This window comes from Aspergillus candidus (genome assembly GCF_002847045.1).
Source record: "Aspergillus candidus strain CBS 102.13 unplaced genomic scaffold BDW47scaffold_19, whole genome shotgun sequence".
NCBI lineage: Eukaryota > Fungi > Ascomycota > Eurotiomycetes > Eurotiales > Aspergillaceae > Aspergillus > Aspergillus candidus.
In genome coordinates, this window is record NW_020194024.1 from 245,697 (window position 1) to 268,731 (window position 23,035).

General features: G+C 52.6%; 7 protein-coding genes across 7 annotated transcripts; 2 read left to right on the forward strand and 5 right to left on the reverse strand.

The window, feature by feature from the left end:
• Positions 1-1,066: 1,066 nt before the first annotated feature.
• On the reverse strand, positions 1,067-2,452 carry BDW47DRAFT_125352 (uncharacterized protein; the record flags this gene model as incomplete). Its single annotated transcript, XM_024816368.1, has 1 exon — positions 1,067-2,452. One exon carries the CDS (start codon positions 2,450-2,452, stop codon positions 1,067-1,069), a length of 1,386 nt encoding a protein of 461 aa, XP_024672528.1.
• Positions 2,453-3,720: 1,268 nt separating this feature from the next.
• Positions 3,721-6,659, reverse strand: BDW47DRAFT_117252 (DIL and Ankyrin domain protein; the record flags this gene model as incomplete). Its single annotated transcript, XM_024815052.1, has 4 exons — positions 3,721-5,283; positions 5,353-5,757; positions 5,835-6,277; positions 6,560-6,659. 4 exons carry the CDS (start codon positions 6,657-6,659, stop codon positions 3,721-3,723), a joined length of 2,511 nt encoding a protein of 836 aa, XP_024672529.1.
• Positions 6,660-7,498: 839 nt separating this feature from the next.
• BDW47DRAFT_104979 (mitotic regulator LTE1) lies at positions 7,499-13,261 on the reverse strand. The gene is made up of 3 exons (XM_024812456.1): positions 12,368-13,261; positions 7,881-12,265; positions 7,499-7,801 (listed from the first exon to the last, which is right to left on the reverse strand). The coding sequence occupies exons 1-3, from the start codon at positions 12,775-12,777 to the stop codon at positions 7,554-7,556; spliced, it is 5,043 nt and encodes a 1,680-aa protein (XP_024672530.1). The 5' UTR covers positions 12,778-13,261; the 3' UTR covers positions 7,499-7,553.
• Positions 13,262-13,828: 567 nt separating this feature from the next.
• Positions 13,829-14,510, forward strand: BDW47DRAFT_104980 (uncharacterized protein). Its single transcript, XM_024812457.1, has one exon. It carries the CDS (start codon positions 14,239-14,241, stop codon positions 14,410-14,412), a length of 174 nt encoding a protein of 57 aa, XP_024672531.1. The 5' UTR covers positions 13,829-14,238; the 3' UTR covers positions 14,413-14,510.
• Positions 14,511-15,553: 1,043 nt separating this feature from the next.
• BDW47DRAFT_104982 (uncharacterized protein) lies at positions 15,554-16,013 on the forward strand. The gene has a single exon (XM_024812458.1). The coding sequence runs from the start codon at positions 15,745-15,747 to the stop codon at positions 15,997-15,999; it is 255 nt and encodes an 84-aa protein (XP_024672532.1). The 5' UTR covers positions 15,554-15,744; the 3' UTR covers positions 16,000-16,013.
• Positions 16,014-17,285: 1,272 nt separating this feature from the next.
• Positions 17,286-20,069, reverse strand: BDW47DRAFT_104983 (M13 family metallopeptidase). Its single transcript, XM_024812459.1, has 6 exons — positions 19,947-20,069; positions 19,664-19,890; positions 19,104-19,603; positions 17,958-19,056; positions 17,505-17,905; positions 17,286-17,443 (listed from the first exon to the last, which is right to left on the reverse strand). Exons 1-6 carry the CDS (start codon positions 19,958-19,960, stop codon positions 17,366-17,368), a joined length of 2,319 nt encoding a protein of 772 aa, XP_024672533.1. The 5' UTR covers positions 19,961-20,069; the 3' UTR covers positions 17,286-17,365.
• A 738-nt stretch (positions 20,070-20,807) lies between these two features.
• Positions 20,808-22,279, reverse strand: BDW47DRAFT_117255 (bromodomain-containing protein; the record flags this gene model as incomplete). The annotated part of the gene is made up of 4 exons (XM_024815053.1): positions 20,808-20,827; positions 20,925-21,011; positions 21,061-21,994; positions 22,061-22,279. 4 exons carry the CDS (start codon positions 22,277-22,279, stop codon positions 20,808-20,810), a joined length of 1,260 nt encoding a protein of 419 aa, XP_024672534.1.
• Positions 22,280-23,035: the final 756 nt, after the last annotated feature.

Consider the following 23,035-nt stretch of genomic DNA (forward strand, 5'->3'; position numbering starts at 1 on the left):
TTGTTTATTTCCTTGGTGCCAACTTGTCAATACGTTTACACTACACTCCTCTTTCCTTGTTTCTTTTATCTGTCAGACCATCCGTCCATCATTCTACTTGTTTCCTTGTTTCGTTTCGTATCCTTGATCCTTGTTTACATCCATCCATTCATACCCACCTACATGCGTTTATACACACATAAACACACCATCCCATCCCATCCCATCCATCCCTATCCATACTATCTATCTATACCTCACCTACCTATATAGCGCCCCAATTAATACCAAACCAATCAATCTATAAACGATAATATCCACACCTGATCCTAATCTAGATACCCTTGCCATTCCCCGGACACTTTATCATTAGGAACCAGTCCACTCAACCATCCGTCCATCCCCCTCTACTTCCTTCTTCCGTCTTTATTCTTGTCTTTTTTCTTCTAGTCTTATCTCTATCTTCCTTGGGGCCATCCTATCCAATCGATTTTATTTAGATCTTCTTGTTGATGTATGTATGTATCGTAAAGTAACTGGCTACTTACCTACCTACTAGATGGGTCTGATAAATGTAAGTAGACAAAACAAAAAAGGCCATAAATTAATAGGCCAGTTAGCTTTTTGTCTCGTTCTACCGAACTTGTATCGTATTGTAGCGATGCAGTCAATCAGTTGGAAATGCCATGGTATAAATGCAGTAAATATACAGCGTATACACAAGGTTCTAGATTTTCGATCTAGCTCGTCTAATCTACTTCCAATACAACGCCCAATCCTTCAAGGACGAAAGCGAGCGGTCAACGACCGATCATGCATGCTATTTCGATACCCATCTGTAAACCGCGTTCATAGGGTTATACCGTCTAAAAAAGTCAATCTATATATTGTTCATCCAACATTCCCGATGTTGGATGGCCATGTCCACCTTCCTCCGGTGTTTATCTGTCGGTGCCGCGAACCAGTCGAGGCGGAGTACATCGCGGATGTACTGATGATGCGGGTATGGGATGGATGCGAGAAGGGAAAGATGTCAGAGGAAGGGAAGATGAGGGAAAGAAAGAACGGACGTGTTATCCGGCGTGTATCACGCGCCGGGTCGGGTCCGGTCCTCCCCCGGTTCTGCTGGGGTGGGGGCGTGAGGGAAGTGCTGGACAGCCGGTCGAGGGCTCCTGGGGTCGGATTCACGGGGCGCGCTTTCAGGGCTCGTAGCCGGCGGTCGGTGGGCCGGGGCCACCGGCGGCGAGACGCGGGGCCGAGGTGGAGGCGGGTCTCGCGGGCGTTCGGGGTCCTCGGTCCGACGGCGATCCCACGCCGGACTAGACACCTCAGGGGCCCTCGTGCGGGAGGCCTCCCGCGCTGGGCTCGCCGAGAGACGCATGGAGGGTGGGGGCACCGGCGGGTGAGGCCCAGACGCCTTGCGCTTCCGGCCCGGCGAGCTTGGATGCTCGAACCGCCGGGAGTTAGAGGTCCCCGGGGACTCGGGGTGACTCCGGCCGGACGGTGGGTGAGACAGCGAGTGCCCCGGGGGAACCCAGTGGTGGAAGTAGAGAGCGGGCGGCGACTGGCGCGAGTGGGCGCTGTCCGCCGGGCCCGGGCTGGAGTGGGTGGACGGGACGGAGGACCCTGGAGCGTAGTGCACGTGGCTGAGATTGATGGGCCGCGAGGGCGCCGGGCCATCCGTCGAGGGGGCGCGGGATGCGGCGCGGGATTCAGGGGCCCCGCCGGCGGGGGTCGGGCGACCAAGGGACGACGGGGTGGGAGACACAGCAGTGGAGGACGACAGGGGCTGCGAGAGGAGGACGCCCGGGGCACGAACGGCCGGCGGCGCCGGCGGCGGTGGACCCGGGTAGGTGTGATGCGGGAGAGCAGAGCGCGATTCGCGCCGCAGGTGGGAGGACCGGCGCGGGGGAGATCGGGGCGAGAGGGAGAGCGAGGGCGGGGCGGCGGGAGCGCGGGACGTCGGGGTCAGCTGCGGGGGGTAGGGGTGGGACCACTCCAGTAGGGTCGGGGCCGCTGCGCCGGGATTGAGACCGGCGAAAATGAGCGGCACCATGTGCGGGGGGACGCCCGCCTGGAGGGAGTCGCGCAGCATGCTTTGTTCGACGCGGCGCTGCTCCAGGCGCAGGGTTTCCTGGCGGGTTTTCTCCTCCTCCTGTCGTCTCCGATCCTCCTCAGCGCGGGCCTGCCAATAATGCTGGGAAGCGTCATCGTGGGTCGGTCGCGGGGGCGGGGGCGGGACGGCGGGGCGGTGTTGGGTGGCGGGAGTCATAGTGAAGGCGGCGTCGGGAGGCGGTAAGGCGAGGGAGGCGGGCGGAGGCAACCCCGGGCGAGACGACGCCATGGGGCGATCCTCGGAGGGATCCAGCAAGGAGGGGGAGGAGGGGGGCCGAGATGGACGAGACTGTCGAACGACCGAGTACTCATGGGGAGCTTTGATACCGTCCTTGAAAGGCTTCAAGGTGAGGAGCATTCTCTAGCCCCATTGGGGAGGAGGCAGAAATGGAGGGGGGGGAGGAAGAGGGGGAGGGGAGAGGAGGAGAAGGAGAGAAGGAGAGAAGAGGAGAGAGGGAGGGAGAGGGAGAGAAACATGGTGGAGAAGAAGATAAATAAAGAATAGAGAAAGAATAAAGAAGGAACAAGAGAAGAAGCCAAAAGACCGAGACAGGAACTGCCCCGATCAGGCAAGGCACACTTACCCAAAGAAGACGGACGATCCACCTAGTCTAACCGGAACTGGGAGTCCGTTGAAGTGAGACAGTGTTAAATGAGGAAATCAGTGCGATGATAGATGGGCAGAGATTGAACAGCCACCTGGCACACTTGCACTCCCTAGCACTCCACTGGAGAAATGAAGAAGAGAGAGAGAGAGAGAGAAGGATGAATAGTCCGAGTCCGAATGGAACACGGGTCGGACCGGCGGGATGCACGGAATCCTAATCAAGATTCACTATAAACTGGAGGGATTCCCTGGAACCTGTATCATGGAAATGACAGTCAACCCAAAAGGAAGCAAAGAATAAGAAACCAAAAATGAACCAAAGAATCTCAAATGTGCCAGGAAAGAGTAAGAACGCAGTAAGAAGAATCAGATATCCCACGCGATTGGAGGGAAATGTCGGTGCCTGATGCAACAAACCACCAAACACGGAGATCGATTGAGATGATCTATCCTACACCACACTAGACTCTCTCCGGTATCCTACCGATGATGCGCTCTCTCTCTCGTTCATCTCGAAGGGTCCACCTGGACCCCGACCGCGGAGCCCGTCTCGGTCAATCTCCCTCCATGTTTCATCTAGAAGCTCATTGATCCTGCCGGGTTTCAGGAATCAGCGTCGTTTGTCCGTCGCCCGATCCGGTAACCCCACCGGTCGATCCTCATCTGTTGATAGATAGTATCGGGGTGCGCTGTCTGGCCTCATCTCCTTCTCCCTTTCGTCTTAGCGGACGTTCTCTGTCGGCAACTGATGCCATTGGCTCTGGATGGCTGGTAGCTTCCTTCGAACCAAATGAATAAACGAGATAAAGAAAATGAAAATGAGAAAGAGAAAGAAAAGAAGAAAGTTCATGTATATATACTCAAAGATCAGAATCCGTCCCAGAATGAACATCTACAGCGCGGGGTATATCACACCGTCCCATGCTTCCCCCAATCACATCACAAAAAGTAGATGAAAGAAAGAAAAAGAAAAAAAAGAAAAAACAATAAAACAGAAAATAGAGATAGAATAATGAAAACTACCCATCTCGGTCAAATCGACTCAGTACCTCAGGCGGCACCGTCGGGATGTATTTGCGAGCCCGTTCGCGATTGGTCCCTCCCCAGCCCGCCCCGTAGCTGATCAACATATCCGTGCTCGTGGGCAGCGAGAACGGCAGCGTCAGCGACGGGTCCAGAAAGACGTTGTTAGCCACGCTGCGGTCATCTAGGCGAAACGACGCCGGGCGCGAGGACGCGCGGAGCGATCCCGGCGACGCGATTGAGGTCGACGTCCGCCCGCTCGTCTCGGGCGTCCCCGGCGCAGTTGACGGGCGGGGGTCGCCCACGGCTGGCTGCCCCTGCGGCGGTGTCGCCGGGCGCCCGTCGGCCGTGCCCTGGCCGGCCTCGGCGCTCACCGCTGTCCCCTGCCGTGCGGCGTCCTGCATCTTCCCCTGCTCGCGGAGCAGTAGGTCCGGATCACGCTGGTACTCGATGAGGAACTTCATCGCCGGCTTGCTCAGTCCCTTCTCCCCCACCTCCGGCCGATACGACTTGACCGCGTGGAGGAGCTGCGCCGGCGTCAACTGCTGCAGCTGCATCAACGTCGTCAGCAGCGACTCGAAGTCGTCCCCTAGGGAAGAGAAACACTGCAGCCACTGCAGCAGCTGGATTACAGGGGCGAGGTGTCGCCGCGCCGCCTCCATGGTGCTCTCCCCCGTGCACGACGTCGACCCATTCTCGTAGTGTTCCGGCTGCCGGTTGTTAATCCGAGCCCAGTCCTCCAAGGTCGACACGTTCATCCGAATCTGCATCGCTTTCGTCCGGGCGAGGTATCGCTTCGTGGTCATGATGCGGTTGAAGATCTCTGCTCCCAGCCAGTACAGGAGCTGCGACAGGATCTGGGTCGTGATGACGGAGTGGACGTCGTACAGATCAAGGACGAACAGCGTCGAGGAGAGTAGGGAGGTGATGTTGCGCGGAGAGATCTGCGCGCGCCGCCTGGGGGACGGGGGTCGGAAGCGTTTCTCCGCTGGTTCGGGGGCCTTGGATTTGTTCTTGGACCGGAAGAGCTTCCACTCGTTTTGGAACGCCACGTCTTCCAGCCCGGGGATAGTCTCGTGGTCCAGCATGGCCGCGTCCAACACCTTGTTCATCCGCCGCTCCGCGTCCCGGATGATCAGGATGAAGATCTCGTTGATGAGCTCCGCCAGGTGCAGCTGGAACTCCACGGTTGATTCAACCAGGCCCCCGTCCTTCTTCAGGTAGTGTAGCAGCAAGGTGGCGTTCGACATCCAGAAAGCGAGTATCGTCATGTCCCATTGATGCCGTTCCACGACGTCGTTGATCTTTTCGGTGGCGGAAACCAGAAGCTGCGCCAGTAATTCGGGGCTGGCGTGGTAGTGGGCGTATCGCGCACTGAGAAAGAGTAGGTTGGCGGGAACCGGCTTCTGCGACGGCGACCGCTGGGGGCTCATTTTCGTGATGATGATGTCCAAGATCCTCTCCAGTTCATGATCCTGGAAGACGAACATTTGATCGTTGAGGCACCGATCCCAGACGAATTCTTGTTGTTCCCCTTCGAGCTCTTCGTCATCCACGGACTGTGGGTCGGTCAGCATCACACCCACGGACTGACACCGCTGAAAACAAGAGACAAGAATGATACTCACGTCGAATTTCTCATCAAGCCCCAGGCTTGACAAGTCCACCTCCAAATTAATAGCGCTCTCCTCCATCATCATCCGGCGTTTCATCTCATTCTCCGCAAACTCCTCTTCAAAGCGACCTTGCGCGAATCCAGAGTCGTAGAAATCATCCTCGACGGCCTCGGGGCCGAAATTGTATCCGTTCTCGTGTAGATAATCGGAGATCTCGCTGCCGGGTTGGGCAAAGTCAAAGGCCGTTCCGCCAGACGAGGACTTGATATCCGGGGACGCTCCGTGGTCCAGGAGGATCTTGGCGATGGTCTTGTGTCGATTGGTCATAGCCCACATGAGGGCGCTCCACTGATTCCGATCCTGCTGGTCGACGTTGGAGCCCGCATCCAGCAGCGCGGAGACCACGTCTTGGTGGCCCTGGCATGGGTCGTCAGTGCAGTCCCAGAATTACCATCACCATCCTAACAGTAGAACCAAGGTAAGCGACCACTTACAAAGCAACTCGCGTAGATCAACGGCACCGTTCCCTCCTCATCCGGCTTGTTCACATCCACGTACTGACTCGCCTTGCCCTGCACCAGCTTATGTACGCGGTCGACATCGCCATTGCTAGCCGCCATATTCAAGCTCCGCTGTAAGATATCCTTCTTCTCCGCCTCCGATAGCTTCTCATCCGCCGCGATCGTCTCTTCGTCGGCGCCGAGGGAGTCGACTTCCCGGTGGGCGGCTTGTGCGGCGAGCATTTCCATCAGCCGGGCGTCGCTGTCCTCCAAGCGGGCGGTGATCGTCGACTCGTTGTCGTCATCAGTGGGAGGAGCGAGACCGCGACCGTACTGAGCTTGTAGATTGTGTTCATCGTCGTGTGCGTGATCGTCGAGGGCGAGGCTGAAGCTCAAGGGTTTCGCGGCGACGGGGGTAGTAAGGAATTGGGATTGGCCTGGGGGGTTAGCTTTTTCCTTTCGTTTTTTTTTTTTTTCTTTTGTCTTTTCTCGATCGAGTTGTGATATATGGACCCGATGTCTCCCCTCATGACAGTCGCACAGTATGACCGCAGACCAACGCAAACCGAGCCTACATTCCGCAAGACCCCGCAACTCGCAAAGCAAAAGAAAAAAGAACAAAACAAACCAAGACAAACAGCGGGGATGCACGCAGTGAGGGGGGAGTCAAAGGAAAGGGAGGAGGGAGCGGGCGATCAAACGGGGAATTAACTGCATACCTTGCCAGGCATCATACATCTCCGTCTCCTGCGGGAAGACGGGGATCGAACGACGGTCATCCAACGACGTAGGTAAATCATCCGGTAAACCACCAGGCATGGGCATTTGCGGGGAGTCAGGACGGTCGGAGTCATTGTCGCTGTTGTTATTGCTGTTGCTGTGACTCCCGTTTGTGCGGTCGAGGTCGTTGGAGGCCCCGCGGTGGACAACGGTGGCATCATCCATCATGGATTGGGTCTGGTCCGGATTTGGGACTGAGGGGAGAAGGGAGGGGGAGGGGAAGGGAAGGGAAGGGGAGGGGGCGGGGAAATGGGTGAAGAATGAATGAATGAATGATACGGATCAACAGTCAGGAAATAATAGTAGCTCCATGGAGACAGTCGCGTGGAGGGAGGATGAATAACCTCCTTGTTCTTGACAGTGCTTGGAGGTGTTGAAAGAGACAAGTCAGGTTAAGGCGGGAGAAGAAGTGGAAACCTGGAAGGCCGAAAGCGCTGAGCTTCCTTGACCGCGTCGGACATTCTCTCCACTGATAAATCCCAAACGTTTCATGCTCCACCAGTGAATGATAATTTACTTCTACATATTTAGGACAGTGAATATAGAAGTTCCATATATGCTTCATTGTACAAGACCATCAAAATAACAGACTTATCGAGAAATTCACAACAAATCAAACAACAACCTACATAACAAGAAAATACCAGTTAATTAATCAAATCAATCAAAACCTCCACCCGATGCAAATCCTATCTATTATACATGTTGCGGACATCAAAGATGCCTCAAATTCGTCATCACCAAGGAATAACTTCGTCAGGGTATCAGTCGAGAAAAGAAAAGAACCAAGGAAAAGAGAAACAGTGAACGGACAAACGCCATCATGCATGTAATCTTGGCTTTCTTCTTCTCTTCTTTCCTTTTTTTTTTATTTTTTATTTTTTTTTCTTTTATTCCCTTTGTTTCCCTTCTTTTGATGCTTTTTACCTTGTTTCAACAAAGCTGTTTACTCCGATTTTGAATCCGTTCTTCCGACAGCGCGGAGATCCAAAGACAACGTTCGACGATGCCCTGCACCGGTTCAAAGTTGTACTTGGTGCTCGCGTCAATCAATCGAAGAAGACTCTTAACGATCTTAGCCGTCGTCCGATGGCGCTCGAAATTCACCAGCGGTTCCCCCTTGCGGTTTTCGATCTGCGCCGGTTTTTGCGCATTGTACGTCAGATCGTGGACATAGAGGCCTAGTTCATTCGTCAGTATCGTCCGCTCTGATCGCAAAATCTCAAGCGACGCGGGTCTAGGGGTATATGATCAACGTACCGACAAATGGAATGCAGCCTTCCTGCACGTTGGCAGACTCCATTTCAACGCGGAGGTCGTGGAAGTTGCGCACCGGTTGGACCAGCAGCTCCATGTCTTTCAGGAGACATTTCTCGCCCGGGGGCACCAGCGCCCAGGTTTCCTCTAGGCGGGAGCAGTCGGTCGAGGACAGCGCGATGGCGATCTGCAGCACGGTGGCGTAGTTGCATAGTCGGCGAGCGTGGACGGCGGTGTGGATGAACTTGGTGATGGTCAACGCGCGCTCGTGGATGTCTTGCGTGAGGATGATCTCCGAGACCACCCATTTGACCATCAGGTTGAAGCGCCCGACTACCAGGTCGATGCCCCGGTGTTCTTCGCTCGCGAGGAACTCGGCCCAGTTCAGGATGGCTGGGGAGCCGCTGCTCCAGCGCATGTCGACGAGGTCTCTCCAGTCTACTTCGCTTAGTGCGGCTACCTCCACTAGGGTAAGTTGCTGGGCGAGGGTCTGTGATTCGCACGACAGGACAAAGGGGACGTGGTCGAGGCTGGGCCCGGGGGCCTGGGAAAGACCGTGATGTGGACGGTCCATTTCGGATCGGGAAAAGATGTCCCCAGAAACGTCGATAGACCGGCCGTTGGCTTGCTCTGCGTTCCTGTGGGGGGAAGGGTCTGGCGTCGGGGGCTGAGCTTGGAAGAGGATGGGGTCCAGCGGTGTTGCGCAAGAGATCACAGACCGAGGATTCTGAATGGTCATTGGAGGAGAAGGAGGGTGTGCGAGGGGGTGGGGAGGTATTCCGAGGGACGAATCACTCAGGGTCCGGGTATCTATCGACAACCGTTGCTCCCGAGCTTCACGCGGGTCGATCATATCGACCGAAAGCTCAGACGAAAGATTGGAGAGACGGCCTGCCCGGTACCGCGGTCTTTGGGCAACGGGCGCTGGTAAAGTCGAACCCCGTGGTATTCCCCTCATGCTCTCGGTCTCCTTCACGAAATCATAGGACTTGTGAGAGGAATCCACATCCGATGTACCCCGGGTAAAGGAGTCACTTGGCTGAGTCCGAGGAGGCACAAGGGGACGAACGACCTGGCTGGCCCCGGGTCTCTTCATCGATTCGTCGCTCAGGCCGCGCTCCAGGAGCGGTATCGAACTATATGAATCCTCCGAGTCGGCGACGGAGTCAGAATAAGGTCGACGTGGAATGATCCGCCCGCGGGCAGACGAGTAGCTGAGATTCTCTCCGGGGAATGCAGAATGGGTCCAACCGCCAGGGCCAGATCCTCTGCGACTATCCTGCCGAAGGTGGGGATGGCTGCGATAAATCATTTCCAGCTCCCGCGCGACCTCATCACGGGTAGATTGGCGCTGCCCGTCATCATCAGTCTCCTGGGTGTCTCCCCATTTGCCTTCAAGTTTGAGCAATGTCGACTCGATCCCCCCATCGTCGTCCATGTCATCGGGGATCTGGGCAAACTGCGCAATAGCAGCCTCAAACGAGCGCCGAATCTCCTGCGACGAATTGGTCTGAATCAGGGAAAACCGTGGATTGGGGGGGATCAAGCTGGTCTGAGGTCGTGAGGCGGCGTCCCGGAGTCGAGAAACCGTGCTGTCAACAAAGGAACTACGGTAAGAATAATCGGATATGAATGACCCTGATTCCGCGCGAGCGGGCAAGCCACGCCCGTCTCGCATTTGACGCAAGTCCCCGCCAGGCCGCCTTCGGAGACTTGGCCCCGCGGCTCGATCCTGGGGGCTCTGCGAGACCTGGTCCGAAATCGAGGACTCTGGCCCGATGCCCGAAACGGCCTTATGTCTGAAAATACCACTCTGAAAGGAGGCATATTTCCGAAGGCGTAGGGACGGCGACGTCCTCTTCCATGATGCCGATGCTCTTTCCATCGATAAGGACCTCCGTGCCTTTGCAATATCCAGCGGATGAAGAAGCCCCGAGGCTTGACTGGCCCGTGCATAATCAGAACCTTCGTAGAAGAGCGGCAATGAATACTCGTCGCCCGTCAAGGTCGACCTGTGGGACGGTACGCGCAAGGCCAAATGTGCCTTTGGTGTTGTCGGTGGATTCTCCGCGCCTTGGGTATCAGGGCTTTCGTCCATACCAGCCGGCTCCGCCACTACTGCACCAGACATCAAAGCTGACCCAAATCCGGTGTCATCGACAATGACGATAGATTCGCTGCCTCCGGTAAGATCGCTCCTTATCCTTTCGCGGCCTGGTGCACTGGTACTTTGCCGATTTGGTGGTTGGAAATCTAGGTCGGACCCTTGCTGCGAAGTAGTAGACGCGTGGAGCGGGTTAGACGTCTTCGAATGATTACAACCCATGAGGCGGCGGTAGTGATGCAGCGTCTCATCGCACAGTACATCAATCCGCACCGGTTTCTGGGAAGCAGCTGCGACCTTTCGATCGCGATATAGATCCGACCCAAACGCAACATTGGCCGGCAAAGTAGACGTTTTCCCTCGTACTGCGTAGTTGAGAGGGGCATTGACAAAGCGCCCGGAGAGGCTTTGACTGGCACCATGCCGACTGTTCAAGGCACGGCGGATAGACCCAAGGATGGTCTTAACACCGGAGCCCGAAGAAGTGGGCTTATGCATGGATTCTGAAGTACCCCGGCGAGCTGGACCTGGAGAATTGGTGGACGACGGCAATGGGGGCGAAGGGGGTGCCATCATCGTCATGTATGATTCTGCCGGAGGGTAGAGCTCGCCGCGGATCAGCCCGCCTAGATCCAGTGCTCCCACAGAGGAGGAACTACGGTGGTCATGTGTAAGTGAAGCGAAGGGGGCCCTGTCGTCTCGGACGGAGTCGGAGAAGCTACCGCTGCGCTTGTGGGCGTGGCAGTGGAAGTGATAGCGCCGGGAGAGAACCGGTGACACCGAGGGTGAGCCATGCACAGGCGTTACCGGTTTGAGCGGCGCCAGAGGCACTGGATGTGGTCCCTTGGGCCCGGTATGGGGCATCGAAACGCGTTGAAGAGGCCGGGGCAGAGCCGAGCAGGAGGTGGCTTGAACACTCTGATCACTCTCCCCAGAGATCGGCATGCTTTTTGCGGTGGCTGCGGAACCATTGCGGTCGTGTTTCGTCATAGAACAGCGTTCCACCTCACCGAGACCGATCCCGTGGCTGCTCTTAGCCCTGGCCAGGGAGGGATAGTCCTCCGCGCGGTTTGACTCAAGAACGCCCTCGCCGCAGGGAACAATTGGAAGGTCTGGACTCTGGAAGGTGATATGCTGATCTTGGAATTCCCAGTACAGGGAGCACTTCCCATACCAGCAGCGCTTCAGGTCGATCAAGATCTTCAGATCGCTCATTCCGCCATTTTCGCGAGCTTTGACATCACTGTACATGTTATTGATCGTCTCACAGAACATGGTGCGCAGGTCGTAGCTAGGGATAAAATCGTCCACGTAGTAATTCAAAATCCAATGTCGGAGAGCGGCAAAGGTGCGGATGCGGATGATCCTGCCATCATCCTGGAGTCGGCTGATCGCCCACTGTAGTCGAGCAAGCAGCAAGGCAAGAAGGCTCTTCGGGGAGAGGTAAGAGCGGAAAGTGAGAAAGAAATCGGATACGAGCTCGTAGTCCATGAAGGACTCGGAGGATATCTGCGCCACAATGCGCGCCGGGGTGGCCGCGCCGATGTCCTTGGTGCCAGGGATATATCGAACGACCGACTCGGCGTCCATCTCCGACACCAGATCTTCGAACACGGACGGCCCGACAGGTTCCTGCAATTCGTACTGGACACCGTTCCCGGGACCAGCGGGGGTTGGAGCGAGCTCTATTGCTTGTCCCCCTGAGAACATCGACGCCGCGAAAGATGGCCGTCCGGCACCGTCGACATATAGACTCGAGGGCCAGTTGTCGCTCAGGTAATGTGGGACACGATATCTGTCGGACAGGCGCGAATAGATAGAATCATGCAACGCGGTGCCGTCGTCGCTTAGTAGCAGCGCGTCCAGCCGGTCACTAGCCACCGGCACATCCAGCGGTGAGCGTATCGATCCATCGGCCGACTTGGGTCGCTCGTCCGCTCGATTAAGGGTGAACCCAAACTCGCCCGATTGTCCGGCCCGCGATATCGACCTCTGTTCGGAGATGGTGGAAAAGGAATGCGCTCTCCGGCGGAGGCGGTGATGTGAATAGTTATAGCCGGTCCGCGTCGAGCGGGAGCGGATTGAGTCGGCGTCTTCGCAACTTTCCTCGGGGATTAAATCGGGGCGTAACTCCGAGAGCTGGGAGCCTGACCATCGCGACGGTTCATTGGACGCGCCTAGGGTCCCATTTCCATGCGGGCGAAGGGACTCGTCACTGTCCTGGTCGAGTGGCGGAGCCAGAGGTGGTAGTCGCGGCTCCCTGAGGGGCAGGTTTTGAATCGGCCTGTGAAACCATCCGATGTAGTTAGTGAGCTGTCTTGTCCAGGGCCCCCGTGTCACCCAAGGCGCACACGCCTGTCCCGGCTATCACGAGTTCGTCCCATACCTCAGGAAGATCTTTCCGTTCTGGCCCACATTTCCCACCGTAAAGTGATGGCGTTCCTTCGTCGGTGCCGTCGCGGGAGCTGCAGCTGTCGCAGCAGCCCCATCACGCGGCGGGTGTCTCAAAATGTCCGGCCGCTTAAAGGAGCGTTTCCGCAGTAGTTCATGACTATCCTTGACACGTAGAATCGACGTTGCCATCTTGTCTCTCGCCGCCTTGATGCTGATGGTTGTTTTCTCGCCCATGGTCCTCCCCTGCGCCACGGTGTGGGCGCGTCGCAGACTCGGCGCCGCATACGGGGGGTCGGCATTGGCGTGGTTGGGATCGCGTTCGGCGGAGGGCGGCGGTAGGTCGGCCGAAGTCGACACGGTCTTCTTGTGGGAGAAATCGCGGGTTGCGGAGGTCAACTCCATGGCGGATGGACTTCTCCTCTACGCGACCGGGCGAAGAGAAGGGTCCCATCCACGGAGATGCGAAAAGCTAGACGAAATCTGGATGGAGGAGCCGCCCAGAGGATCGCAGACCGTGTTTGCGACACGACATGACCAGACTCCAAGCAAACCAGGAGACGATCAGACGTTCGGGAATGGCCCAGCGGTACCAGGCATGGAAAGGTTGTTGTTATGTTGCAAGGGGACGGAGTAGGGTGAAGAATCCGGGAATCAATCCCACCAGGGTTCAGATTGTAATGTAGGGAACCCCCAGGGAACAATGTCAACGATGGGGGGAGGCGGGAGATAACCCCGTAGAGTAATGATCGTCCCAAAGGATCGGATAAATATAGAGAATGAGTCCCCGGGAAAGTAGGGAGGAGAGGGGAAGGGTTTGTTGTGTGGACTGTGGATAGGTAGGGTATATGGCGGGAGTATATAGGGTGAGCTCAGTAGGTAAATAATCACTCGATCCGCGGTATTATTAGTAGAGAAGGGAGTGGAGAGGGAGAGAAAGGATTTAATAAAAAAGTAATGTCAAATCAGCTAACAATAAAGAGAGAATAAATCAATAATCAATAAATATTAATAAAACGAAGGAAAGTGGAGAGAGGAGAGCGAACCGTAAAGTGGAAGAACAAGACGCGCAGGAACTTCGAACGGTTCGTTTTTATTCTCTTGTTTTTTTGGTTTATTTTCCTTCTTTTTCGGTGTTAGTTTACTACCTCTAGGTAGTAGGTAGGTAGGTACTGTAGGCATGTAGATACCATGGTTCCAGCCCGGCGGAACCTCCACTACAGCCCCAAGGAGAGGATTTCTCCCTCCATCCCTCCGTCCATGCCAACCTCCTCATTCCTTCGGCTTTGTTGTTAGTGTGAGGATTGTAATGGGAGGATCATTCTTGGAGTTTGATCGGAGCCAAGTACCAATCAATGGGAAATAGTGGAGGGATGGAGTTATCCACAGCTGAGTCATTCATCGTATCTCTTCAAGAATCCCTATTAATCATATTCTAAATATCGAGTCTAGAGATTGAGTTCCTTGATTGTATATCACACCAACCTGTCAAACAGATCTGTCAAGATCGATCAATCACGATCCCGATGGGTTTGGACACAATCAATCTTGGCTTTCCCGTCTAGTAGAAATCCATTCGTATACTCCAAAGTACTCAACAATGATTCATGTTATCCGACCTCACAGCTCATCCTCATTGAACCATATATTCTCCTCGACCCACTCCCACCCATCGAACTCTCGGATTCGGTCAGCTGACAGTCGATCTGCACTCCCAGATCGTGGGACCCAGGGCCAATCTTAATCATGTCCGGAAATAGTGCCAGGAGGGGGGGAGGAGACGCGATGCATCAATTCGACTAAAGCTACCATGCCATCTTGGACGGAGCCCGTAATAGGAGACAACACAACAATAGCAACAACACAATGATCCAGCTCAGGTCAGAGCTGGGACCTCCTCAGCTCGCTGCCGTCCTTGTGGCTGGCTCTCTGTTCTTCCCGTCCATTCGGCGAATAATAATCAGCAATGGAACCCCCCTCTTTACCTACCTCGTGAGCGGCGCGGATCGACAGACCTGCGTCCGCCACGGACCCGGCTAACGAGGAGAAGGCTGCTCTCAGCGTTGGAACTTGAAACTCGAGAGAGACACGAAAGGATACGGATGATCGGGGACCGCTTTCCTTGTCCTCGTTCGAGGACATTGCAGATTTCAATCATGAGCTAAAAAATAGAAAAATTAAAATAAAAATAAAAAATCCCGACTTGATTTTTGCATGATTCACATGGAATAGTTTCGTCCAAGTCTGCTGAACCAGTGTGTCGGTAGGTTCGACAGGTTGACTACCATTCCAACAGCCGAATGAGAATTGATGTATCGAGTTTTATCCTTTTTGTTTTTCGTTGTTTGCCGACTATTCTACCTTTTCTTGCTGTTCCCGTTGGCTGAGAATCCTAGGGCTTCCCACTGCTCTAAATCTCGGGATTACGAATTTGCCCATCCATGACGCTGGTCCAACACTACGCGGAGCTAGACCGCGACTAAGCTCATGCCCTAGTCAAGTAGGAAGAAAAATCTAGCAGGAAAGCAGCTGATCCCCGAGGCTGGAACATTCTCAACTCGACCCCTAACCATCTGAAAAGAAAATGAACAAAGAGATGGAACAGATGAGAAGGGGCTGAATAACACACGTCCAACAGTCAACATTTTCCCAACCCCAACGTGATGATCTAGCAGAAAAAGGGGGACGGAACCGTAACATGATCAATTTCCACCGGAAAACAAATGACGAAAAGGAGAAGACTAAGAAAAATGAAGGAAAGAAACGGATCGCAACACAATTGGCAGACCAGACAGGCAGCCACCCGGTCCACCCGGGAGCCGTTAAGGACTACCTAAACGAACTTAAGTCAGTATCCATTATCCAACGGACGGACAAGCAGCCCGGGGGAGAGCTCAGATTGAAGCCAAGATGGGAGTCAGTCCTGACAGGCAATGTCGGATCAGGTCTTACCGACCGAGGTAATATTTGGGGCCTATCAATATTCCCCTTCAGGTCTATCCAGCCCAACCCTCCACCACGACCGGCGACCGTTTCGCAGCGGGTCTCCAACCGATCGTTTTAGCGGGCTCTTAGTTCGCGGGAGGTAGGGGAAATGATTCATTCTCATGTCGACTTGCCCATACAAAAATTATTATTAGATCCGGCTTAGGGACTCCGAGGTTTTGAGAGAACTCTTTGTCTTTGATCCGCAAGCCCCTTTTACAAATTTTCTAATACCCAAAGCAATCAGGCATGAACCATTAAAAAAAATAATAGAAAGGGAAAGCAGAAGAAAAAAAAAACGGAAAAATAAAAAATAAAATAAAATAAATCAAAAGAGGAGGATGACATTGTCACCGCAACAATCCCATCAAACCCCAGTTCTCGCACATGCAGACGGACTCGGGAAAGATCCCTTTCTATTGGGCAGCAGCGTCTCATCCCAGCATGGATATTATGAACTACGGAGTCCGTCCTCACTACCGAAGGGAGTGCTGCATTTACCTACCTTGTCCACAGTGGGTTCAAGGGTTGAATTGTGCGGCTGACGCCCCTATTGATCGGTCAATGGTGGATTGTGACAATGCAAAGACATACATCGTCAACTGCCTGCCTACAGGTACCTATCTACCTTGGCCATTGTAAAGCAGGCAGAAAGCATGTGCCACACGGGAGAAATAGTTAGATAGATCAGAAAAATAGAATATTAAAAGAAAAATAAACAGAAAAAATGGCTACCTATTCACGATCTATCCATCGCACAACAAATTCAATGGTCTCTCATTATTAATTGACTAGCCTACAAAATGGCAACCTAATCATAGTGAGTCCCAGTTCATACCTACGCAGTAGCTACATTGTAGGTACTACTTACTACCTAGGCAGTAATATGTACTATCTACAACGAGTTTGACACCAGAACCACAGTAACACAACGGATCCATATCCCCCCTATAAATAACACCAAGCAGAGAAACACAACTGACCCATATGTAACCAACCATGCAATAGCGGCAAACTCTGGCTCAGTCCGTGTAATGGACTATGGCTCCCAAGAACCAGCCCGTGCGATCATCGGTCTTGGCTGGGCAATCAATCATTAATCTCAATCATTGACATTAATCAATTGATTAATTACATAGTATCCGTAGATCCTCGAGGATTTCCCCTCCAAATCGCATAGATTAACATGAACGGATACTTCGCACACCGTATATAGTTATATGGAACATCATATACGGTCCCAACCGCCGCAGACGCCCACACTGCTCAGCCGCTGCTCCTATGTAATCAACAAGAGCCTACAAAAGCAACGTCAACCAAGCGGTGAAGAACCCCAAGCCCTGAGGGTCTCAACCCATGTAAATGACATCAGATGCACAGACCGTGCTCAAACCCTGCAGTCGGTTACTTGGTTGGCCGCTGGTTGGCAGGTTAGCTCGTGCCGCTCATAAACAGGGTTAATCACTACGGTCGAACAGGGATTTTCTTCAGGCGGTCCAACGGAGCTCCCCCCGTTCCGCTCCATTCATACTACCTACCAAGTTGGGGCACGAACCCCCGGCCACCCCTACAACCCCCCCGGAAGAAATCAGCGAGACGGTTGATTTCACCGGTTGAAAACCTAAAATCGGACCGGGTTGGTCATGGTCATGGTCACGATGCGATGATCCTACGGTGACATTTATGGGCTGTACTATGTGTGGCGGGTGTTATTGTTGTTCTTATTGGGGGTACAGCTGTGTGTGTGACAGAGTGGATGGGTTTGATGGGAGTGTTGTAGTGGGAGGATATTCATTTTTGTGTTGATGTCACCGGTGTAGGTTGAGGGTTTGGGTGGTCTGTTACGGAGAATAGATGACCTATGGCAGAAGGTGATTTGCGGGAAATGGTGAGCTACGGGAAGGGTGATATGTGGGAAAAGACATATGGTGGGAATAACCGTTATTGCGATTTTCGTAATACTCCATAATATTTAGCCTATACTGGAAATAGGAATGCTCCTGTTCAGCTACCAGAGCTTGCAAGTAGGCTTCTTTTCCGGACACTTGAAGGCTTCTCTGAATTCCCGAGAGTTTGCCATAGTCGCCTGTGAGATATCCAGGTTAGAGGGTCCACCATAAGTGCAGAGGTTTGATCAAGATACTTACGATGTTTCTGACGGGTTTAGGCGCGTGCGGGTCATTGTAAATAGCCTCCCGGGCCGCCTGCAGAGTCGTCTTGCTGCACCACCAATTGGAGTATGAGATGAAAAACAGCTGCTCTTTGGTAAACTCCGAGAGCCCCGGCAGATGGGCGTCGGCCTTCACTTCGTCACGCTTCTTCCACGCGTGGTAGGCAGCTGCCAGACCACCGGCGTCGGCGATGTTTTCGCCTAGAGTGAGACGCCCGTTGACATGGAGAGGCTCCGACTTCTCGCCCGGCACGGTGAACTCCGAATACTGGTCCACAAAGCACTGCGCACGCTCCTCAAAGGCTTGGACCGTCTTCTCGTCCCACCAGTTGGTGTAGTTCCCTGTCTGGTCATAATGTCGGCCTGTGGAATCGAACGCTGGAAGATAAGTGTGAGCGAAACTCTCAAGTCTTCCTATAGAACGGCTTACCGTGCGATAGTTCATGCCCACTGACGGCCCCAAAGGCACCATAGGCCAAGTAGAGAGGAGCAGTCGGTCCGTAAAATGTTGGAGGTTGCATGATCCCAGCGGGGAACACGATTTCGTTCCCAGGGGGGTTGTAGTATGCGTTCACGGTGGGTGCAGACATGTCCCACTCGTCCTTATCGACTGGCTTTCCCAGTTTTGACCATAGTCGTCTGATGCCAAATTGCGCGGCGGCCAATTCATTATCGAAGAAGGCGTCCTTTGAGACTTTCAAGCTCTCGTAGTATTTTTCCACCGCCCCGGGGTCCATAATATTAGGGCTTTTGGCGGGATATCCGATCTTCTGCACAATATTTCCGACCTTCTCTATCCCTAGCTTTCGCACTTCGGGAGACATCCAGTTCGTCTGGTCTAATGTGTATACGAAGCGATCTTTGATGTCCGATATGATCTGATCTCCGAGCTTCTTCGACTCCTCGGAAAAGGAGTTTAGGACGTAGAAACGGCTTAAGATCCACTCGAGACTGAAATCCAGCGAAGTGATGCACCTTCGCCACCGGTCTTTGGTAGATTTAGGATCCTTCCCTTCAAGGACGTTGTTGAATTCGCGAAGGGGTGCAATCCGGCTATCCTCGATGCTGTCCTCAAACACCTGGATGATTTTCCATCGGAAATACAGCTGGACGATCTCCCTGGGGGTGTCATTCAAAATGGAAGATAGCGACTTCATGTACGTGGGCGATCCCAGGATCAAGCGATCGGTTGCAAAACCCCTCGGCGCCAGAGAAGAGATGATGCTGGACAGGTCAACTTGCGGGAGGAGTGATTCCGTTTCTTTCACAGTGTGTGGGTTGTAATATTTCGTCACGTCCTGTTGGGTCTCCGTATCCGGACTCACGTCTGCAAGTTTCTTCTCAAATTCCATGAGGTCTTCGATACGCCGTGTCGCTTTTTTCCCAGAGAAGCTGCCAAGGACCTTTTTTGTTACTGTGCTGTATTCAGCCACAAGCTCGCTGTTGTTATAATACTCCCTTGCTGGCAGTCCAATCTCTGCAACTGGATTCACGAACAGGGCAAGGGAGTCGGGATTCCGATCATCAGGCTGCGTTGTCAGCGGGTGCCCGAAGAGGCAGGAGGGGGCTTTCATACAGCAGGATATAATGACAATAATGCAGAGCCTCCGAAATTCAGAAAGAATTGTATCGCATTGGTGAGGTTGGCGCTCGATCCTTCTTCGGAGCTTTTGCCGTATATATCGTCAAACTTAGCCAGTATATCTTCAAGAGGCTTGCTGCCGCGCTCGCGGATCGCAGTCTCATCCATGCAAGCGCCGTAAGCCGCCTTCAGTTTCTCATAATTGTTTGCATCGGACGGATCCGACGCCCCCGAGGTCTCCAAAACATGACGAAGCTTCGTCTGGGCTGTTTCCGCCATGAGAGTCCCCGCAAATATAGATCCTTGGTCAGGACGCATGTCATGCCCTTCTCTCCAGCCCCCGCACACGTATTGATCGAAATCGGTACACGGGTCAATCTCCGCATGGTTGGGATCCAGGTTGGCGAGAATATTAGAAGCAGCGTGCACACACTCGGGTGTCTCGCAGAGAGGGGGTGCCGTATGGTGCGGGGAAGCATCGTCAGCTAGGCCACCTAAACCGAGTAAACGTCAGTAGGGGAACATAAACAGTTGAGGCAAGGTCTCGAGCTCACTCCACAGTCCTGTCCAAAAGTAGAAGTATACTGAAGCGAGCATGGCTGTGCCCACAGCATAACGAGCCAGGGACAGCCATGATGTTTGGGTGTTACGGCGGACATTCACGGGCTGCCGGATCCGCTCATAGCTTGCATTGTAGCTAGGGTGGAAGAAACGACACTTTTCTAGCTCAGGTGTAGACATTTCTCGAGGAGGTGGAGTGTTTCCGGGCTCATCATGGTAGCTATGGGCTGTCAGTGTCCATCTACCCATTAGTGTAGTATGCTCCCGAAAGCTGACCTGGGAGAGGGCATGCTGTTTCACTAGTCATCCGTCTCACGTTCCACATTAATACACACACATACAGCAATTGGATAATAATTGGAAGAAAAAATCAAGTATATTTAGATGCGCTCAATTCTTGATGATGGAGAGACAACACTAGAAAAGCGCCGGGGAGGCTACGACATTTCATCATAGCACCACAGGCCACGTGATGAGTCAGCTGGCATGTCATCGTGCAGTAGGGCGCATAGTGGAACACAAATAAACATGTTACTATTCTAGATATTCCAGGAGGAAGAGAAGGAATGAGGAAAAGTATTCGGATAACAGGCACATCCTGTATGCTTCAGCTACTCGCGCCTTAGAGATCGGCTGTGTATATACTGTCAGTGATATGGGCTTATCAACGGAGCGTAGACAAAATATATACAAACACCCAGTGGGTCTATAAAATTGCCCCAAGAAATAACATAATTCGCATCGAATCAAATCCCATGAATATTCCAAAGATGTTACAGTAGCCTAAACCATGTCTATCTAGTTTTGAATGCTCCCATGCGAGCTCCACAGCTTGTTGAAGCTGTCGAGTTGGCTCTGCTACCCGAATTCTGCAATAGCTGACTGGCTCTCCAAAGGACCCAGGCGAGCTAAGATGACAGAATGAATTTGGTAAATAATAACAAAGCAGGAGAAGAATATATGTCTAGTAGTATCAATTATAGTAGGGATTCCAAACAATGAAGGCCGTGTCGCACATGTACCTGCTCCATGTGTATACTTTGACTGCTAGGCTCCACGCAAAGCAACAAACCCATGTGCATGGAGTAACTCGAAACATCTAGTTGGGAAATGGGGAAACGCCATGATTTAAGCAGCCTAGTCTATATACCAAGATCCTATCAATGGTTGTTAGTGGTATGTTACAATGCTGACATCTCAATGATCTCATCATTTTGGACGTGGCCCGGGGTTGTTACGAAAGGTGTTCCTTACGAAGAACCGCTTTTGACCGATTATTTTTCAAGTAGTTCATGCCACTCCGGAATCTCCTTGATAAGGCCCCACATGAACTTCTCCAACCTAACCGCGCACTTGGCATATGCAGTTGTTGCATCGTTATATTGCCGACAATTATTGAAAATCAATTGTAGATCGCGGACAAGTTCTTTGGGAGCCGTATAACAATCGCCCTCCACTTTTTCTTCCATAGTCGACAGGTCCATTGGCGATGTGATGACATTGTAATAGTCAGGGACTTCATCTCCATTAACCGGGCTCGAAAAGGGCCATGCTTGTTGATGGTTTTGGATTTGGTTTAAAAAACGTCGAAGTTCATTGAAATGGGGTCCATGCCGTGGTTCTCGTGATAATGCATCCATCTCCGGAGACCAGCCAGTCTCCCGAATGGCGAGTACGGAGAGTGGATCGATTGGAGTAACGCCATGAGCCCACTGCTGGGGTTGTGGATGGATTATGTGGCTTTTGCTTGAGCGTTGCATTTTGGCTAGGACAGTTGCCTTCTGTTTCAGCAACATACGACCAACTTCAAGATATCGTATTCGGGGAAGCATGGAGCACTGCATAAGTGTGCCTCCTTCATAATCCTTGATACATCCCATCCAGATCGACTTGTCGAGGATGATCTCTTTGGTAAAGCCTTGTTTTTGGAAATAGCCAATGGCATAATTATCAGCATAGGTAAGAAAGTGCATCACTGGGGAAGTAGCCTTGACATAGTCCTTTAAATGAGCCATGAGATGTGCACCATAGCCTTTTACTTGCTGATCCGACGAGACAGCGCAAAAGACAATTTCGGCGAACTTGCGATCTCGAAATTCTCGAAATGATATCCCACCAATGACCTCCAGAGGCCTTTTCACGATGGCCAATGATTGATGTGTGCGGTCATACACAAGACGCGCAATATAATCCTTCGGCATTTTGGGAAGCTGCTTCTGAAACAGGCATTTGAGTCCTGTAAGTACGATCGTACTCTCGTGGGAACCATCATTGTTGACAACTTGGAATTCGATCTCGCCGTTTCGCTCTTCCACAACCGCAGGCTTTACTCCGGAGTAAAGTAGTTAGAGCACATCCTGACAGTCGCCTAGGTAGAGATGGTAATATACTTTCTCAGGAAAAGCCACCCTACGGGTTGTAGTTAAAGGTTTAAGAACTGGAGCTGTAATAGCTAGAGTTGTAATATCTGGTGCTAGTTCTGTTGACCCATCATGGATGTGTTTGATTCTTTTCGCATGAGCTGTACTCGGGTCTTCAAAGGCTGTACGCTTCGTGATCGGGAGATCTTGCCCACCGCCAGCTGGCGCTGGTTTCTCTGCTTTGTACATCTGCGTTGTATACTGGCGAACTGCGGATGTCAAAACGTAACGACTAGGCTGATCTCAAGCTCTTTAGATCCGATATGATCGGCGGTCGTGCCAAGGGAAATGATGTTGGGTTAGTTGTGGGGGATGTGAGTGAGGTGACTCTTTGATGTTGTGTCTGAGAATCCTGACACAAAGAAAGCCCCTTAATCGTTCTGAGAATTTCGGAGCATAGCACTCCTGATTGGTCTTCAACCATGCGTGGCCATTACCTCGTAGGTACTGTCAGCAGAGCAAGGGGTGCTTTTGAATCGGTACAATAAACAGCATGATGATATGACTCGATTACAACAGTCGAGGAATAGTCAGTAATCTCCTCCATATGACCAACCGGGTTTGCGGTTGAGCATAGTAGCTACAGATCAATCAAGTGTAGCTATATAATCATGGGATGCCGTCCTGGGCAGAATACTACCTAGCATATATACCTAACAGGTCGAGGTGATATCAGAAGTCTATATCTACTTTATTTTTCTTAAAACTATTGTAACAAACTAGTTATAGTCTAGTCAACAAGAATAAATGACTAAGACAAAATGGTTGAAGAGGGAAATAAAGATAAATAAGCCAATTATGAAGGAAATAACTATAGTATTAGATTAGCGACTAGTAGTTCTACTCAAGGTCTATGATTATAGCCCGTACAAATCCATAACAATATCCTTTCCTCCACACCCCGTCAACAATCTTTACCCTAAGGAATACAAACTCGGAAGAGCC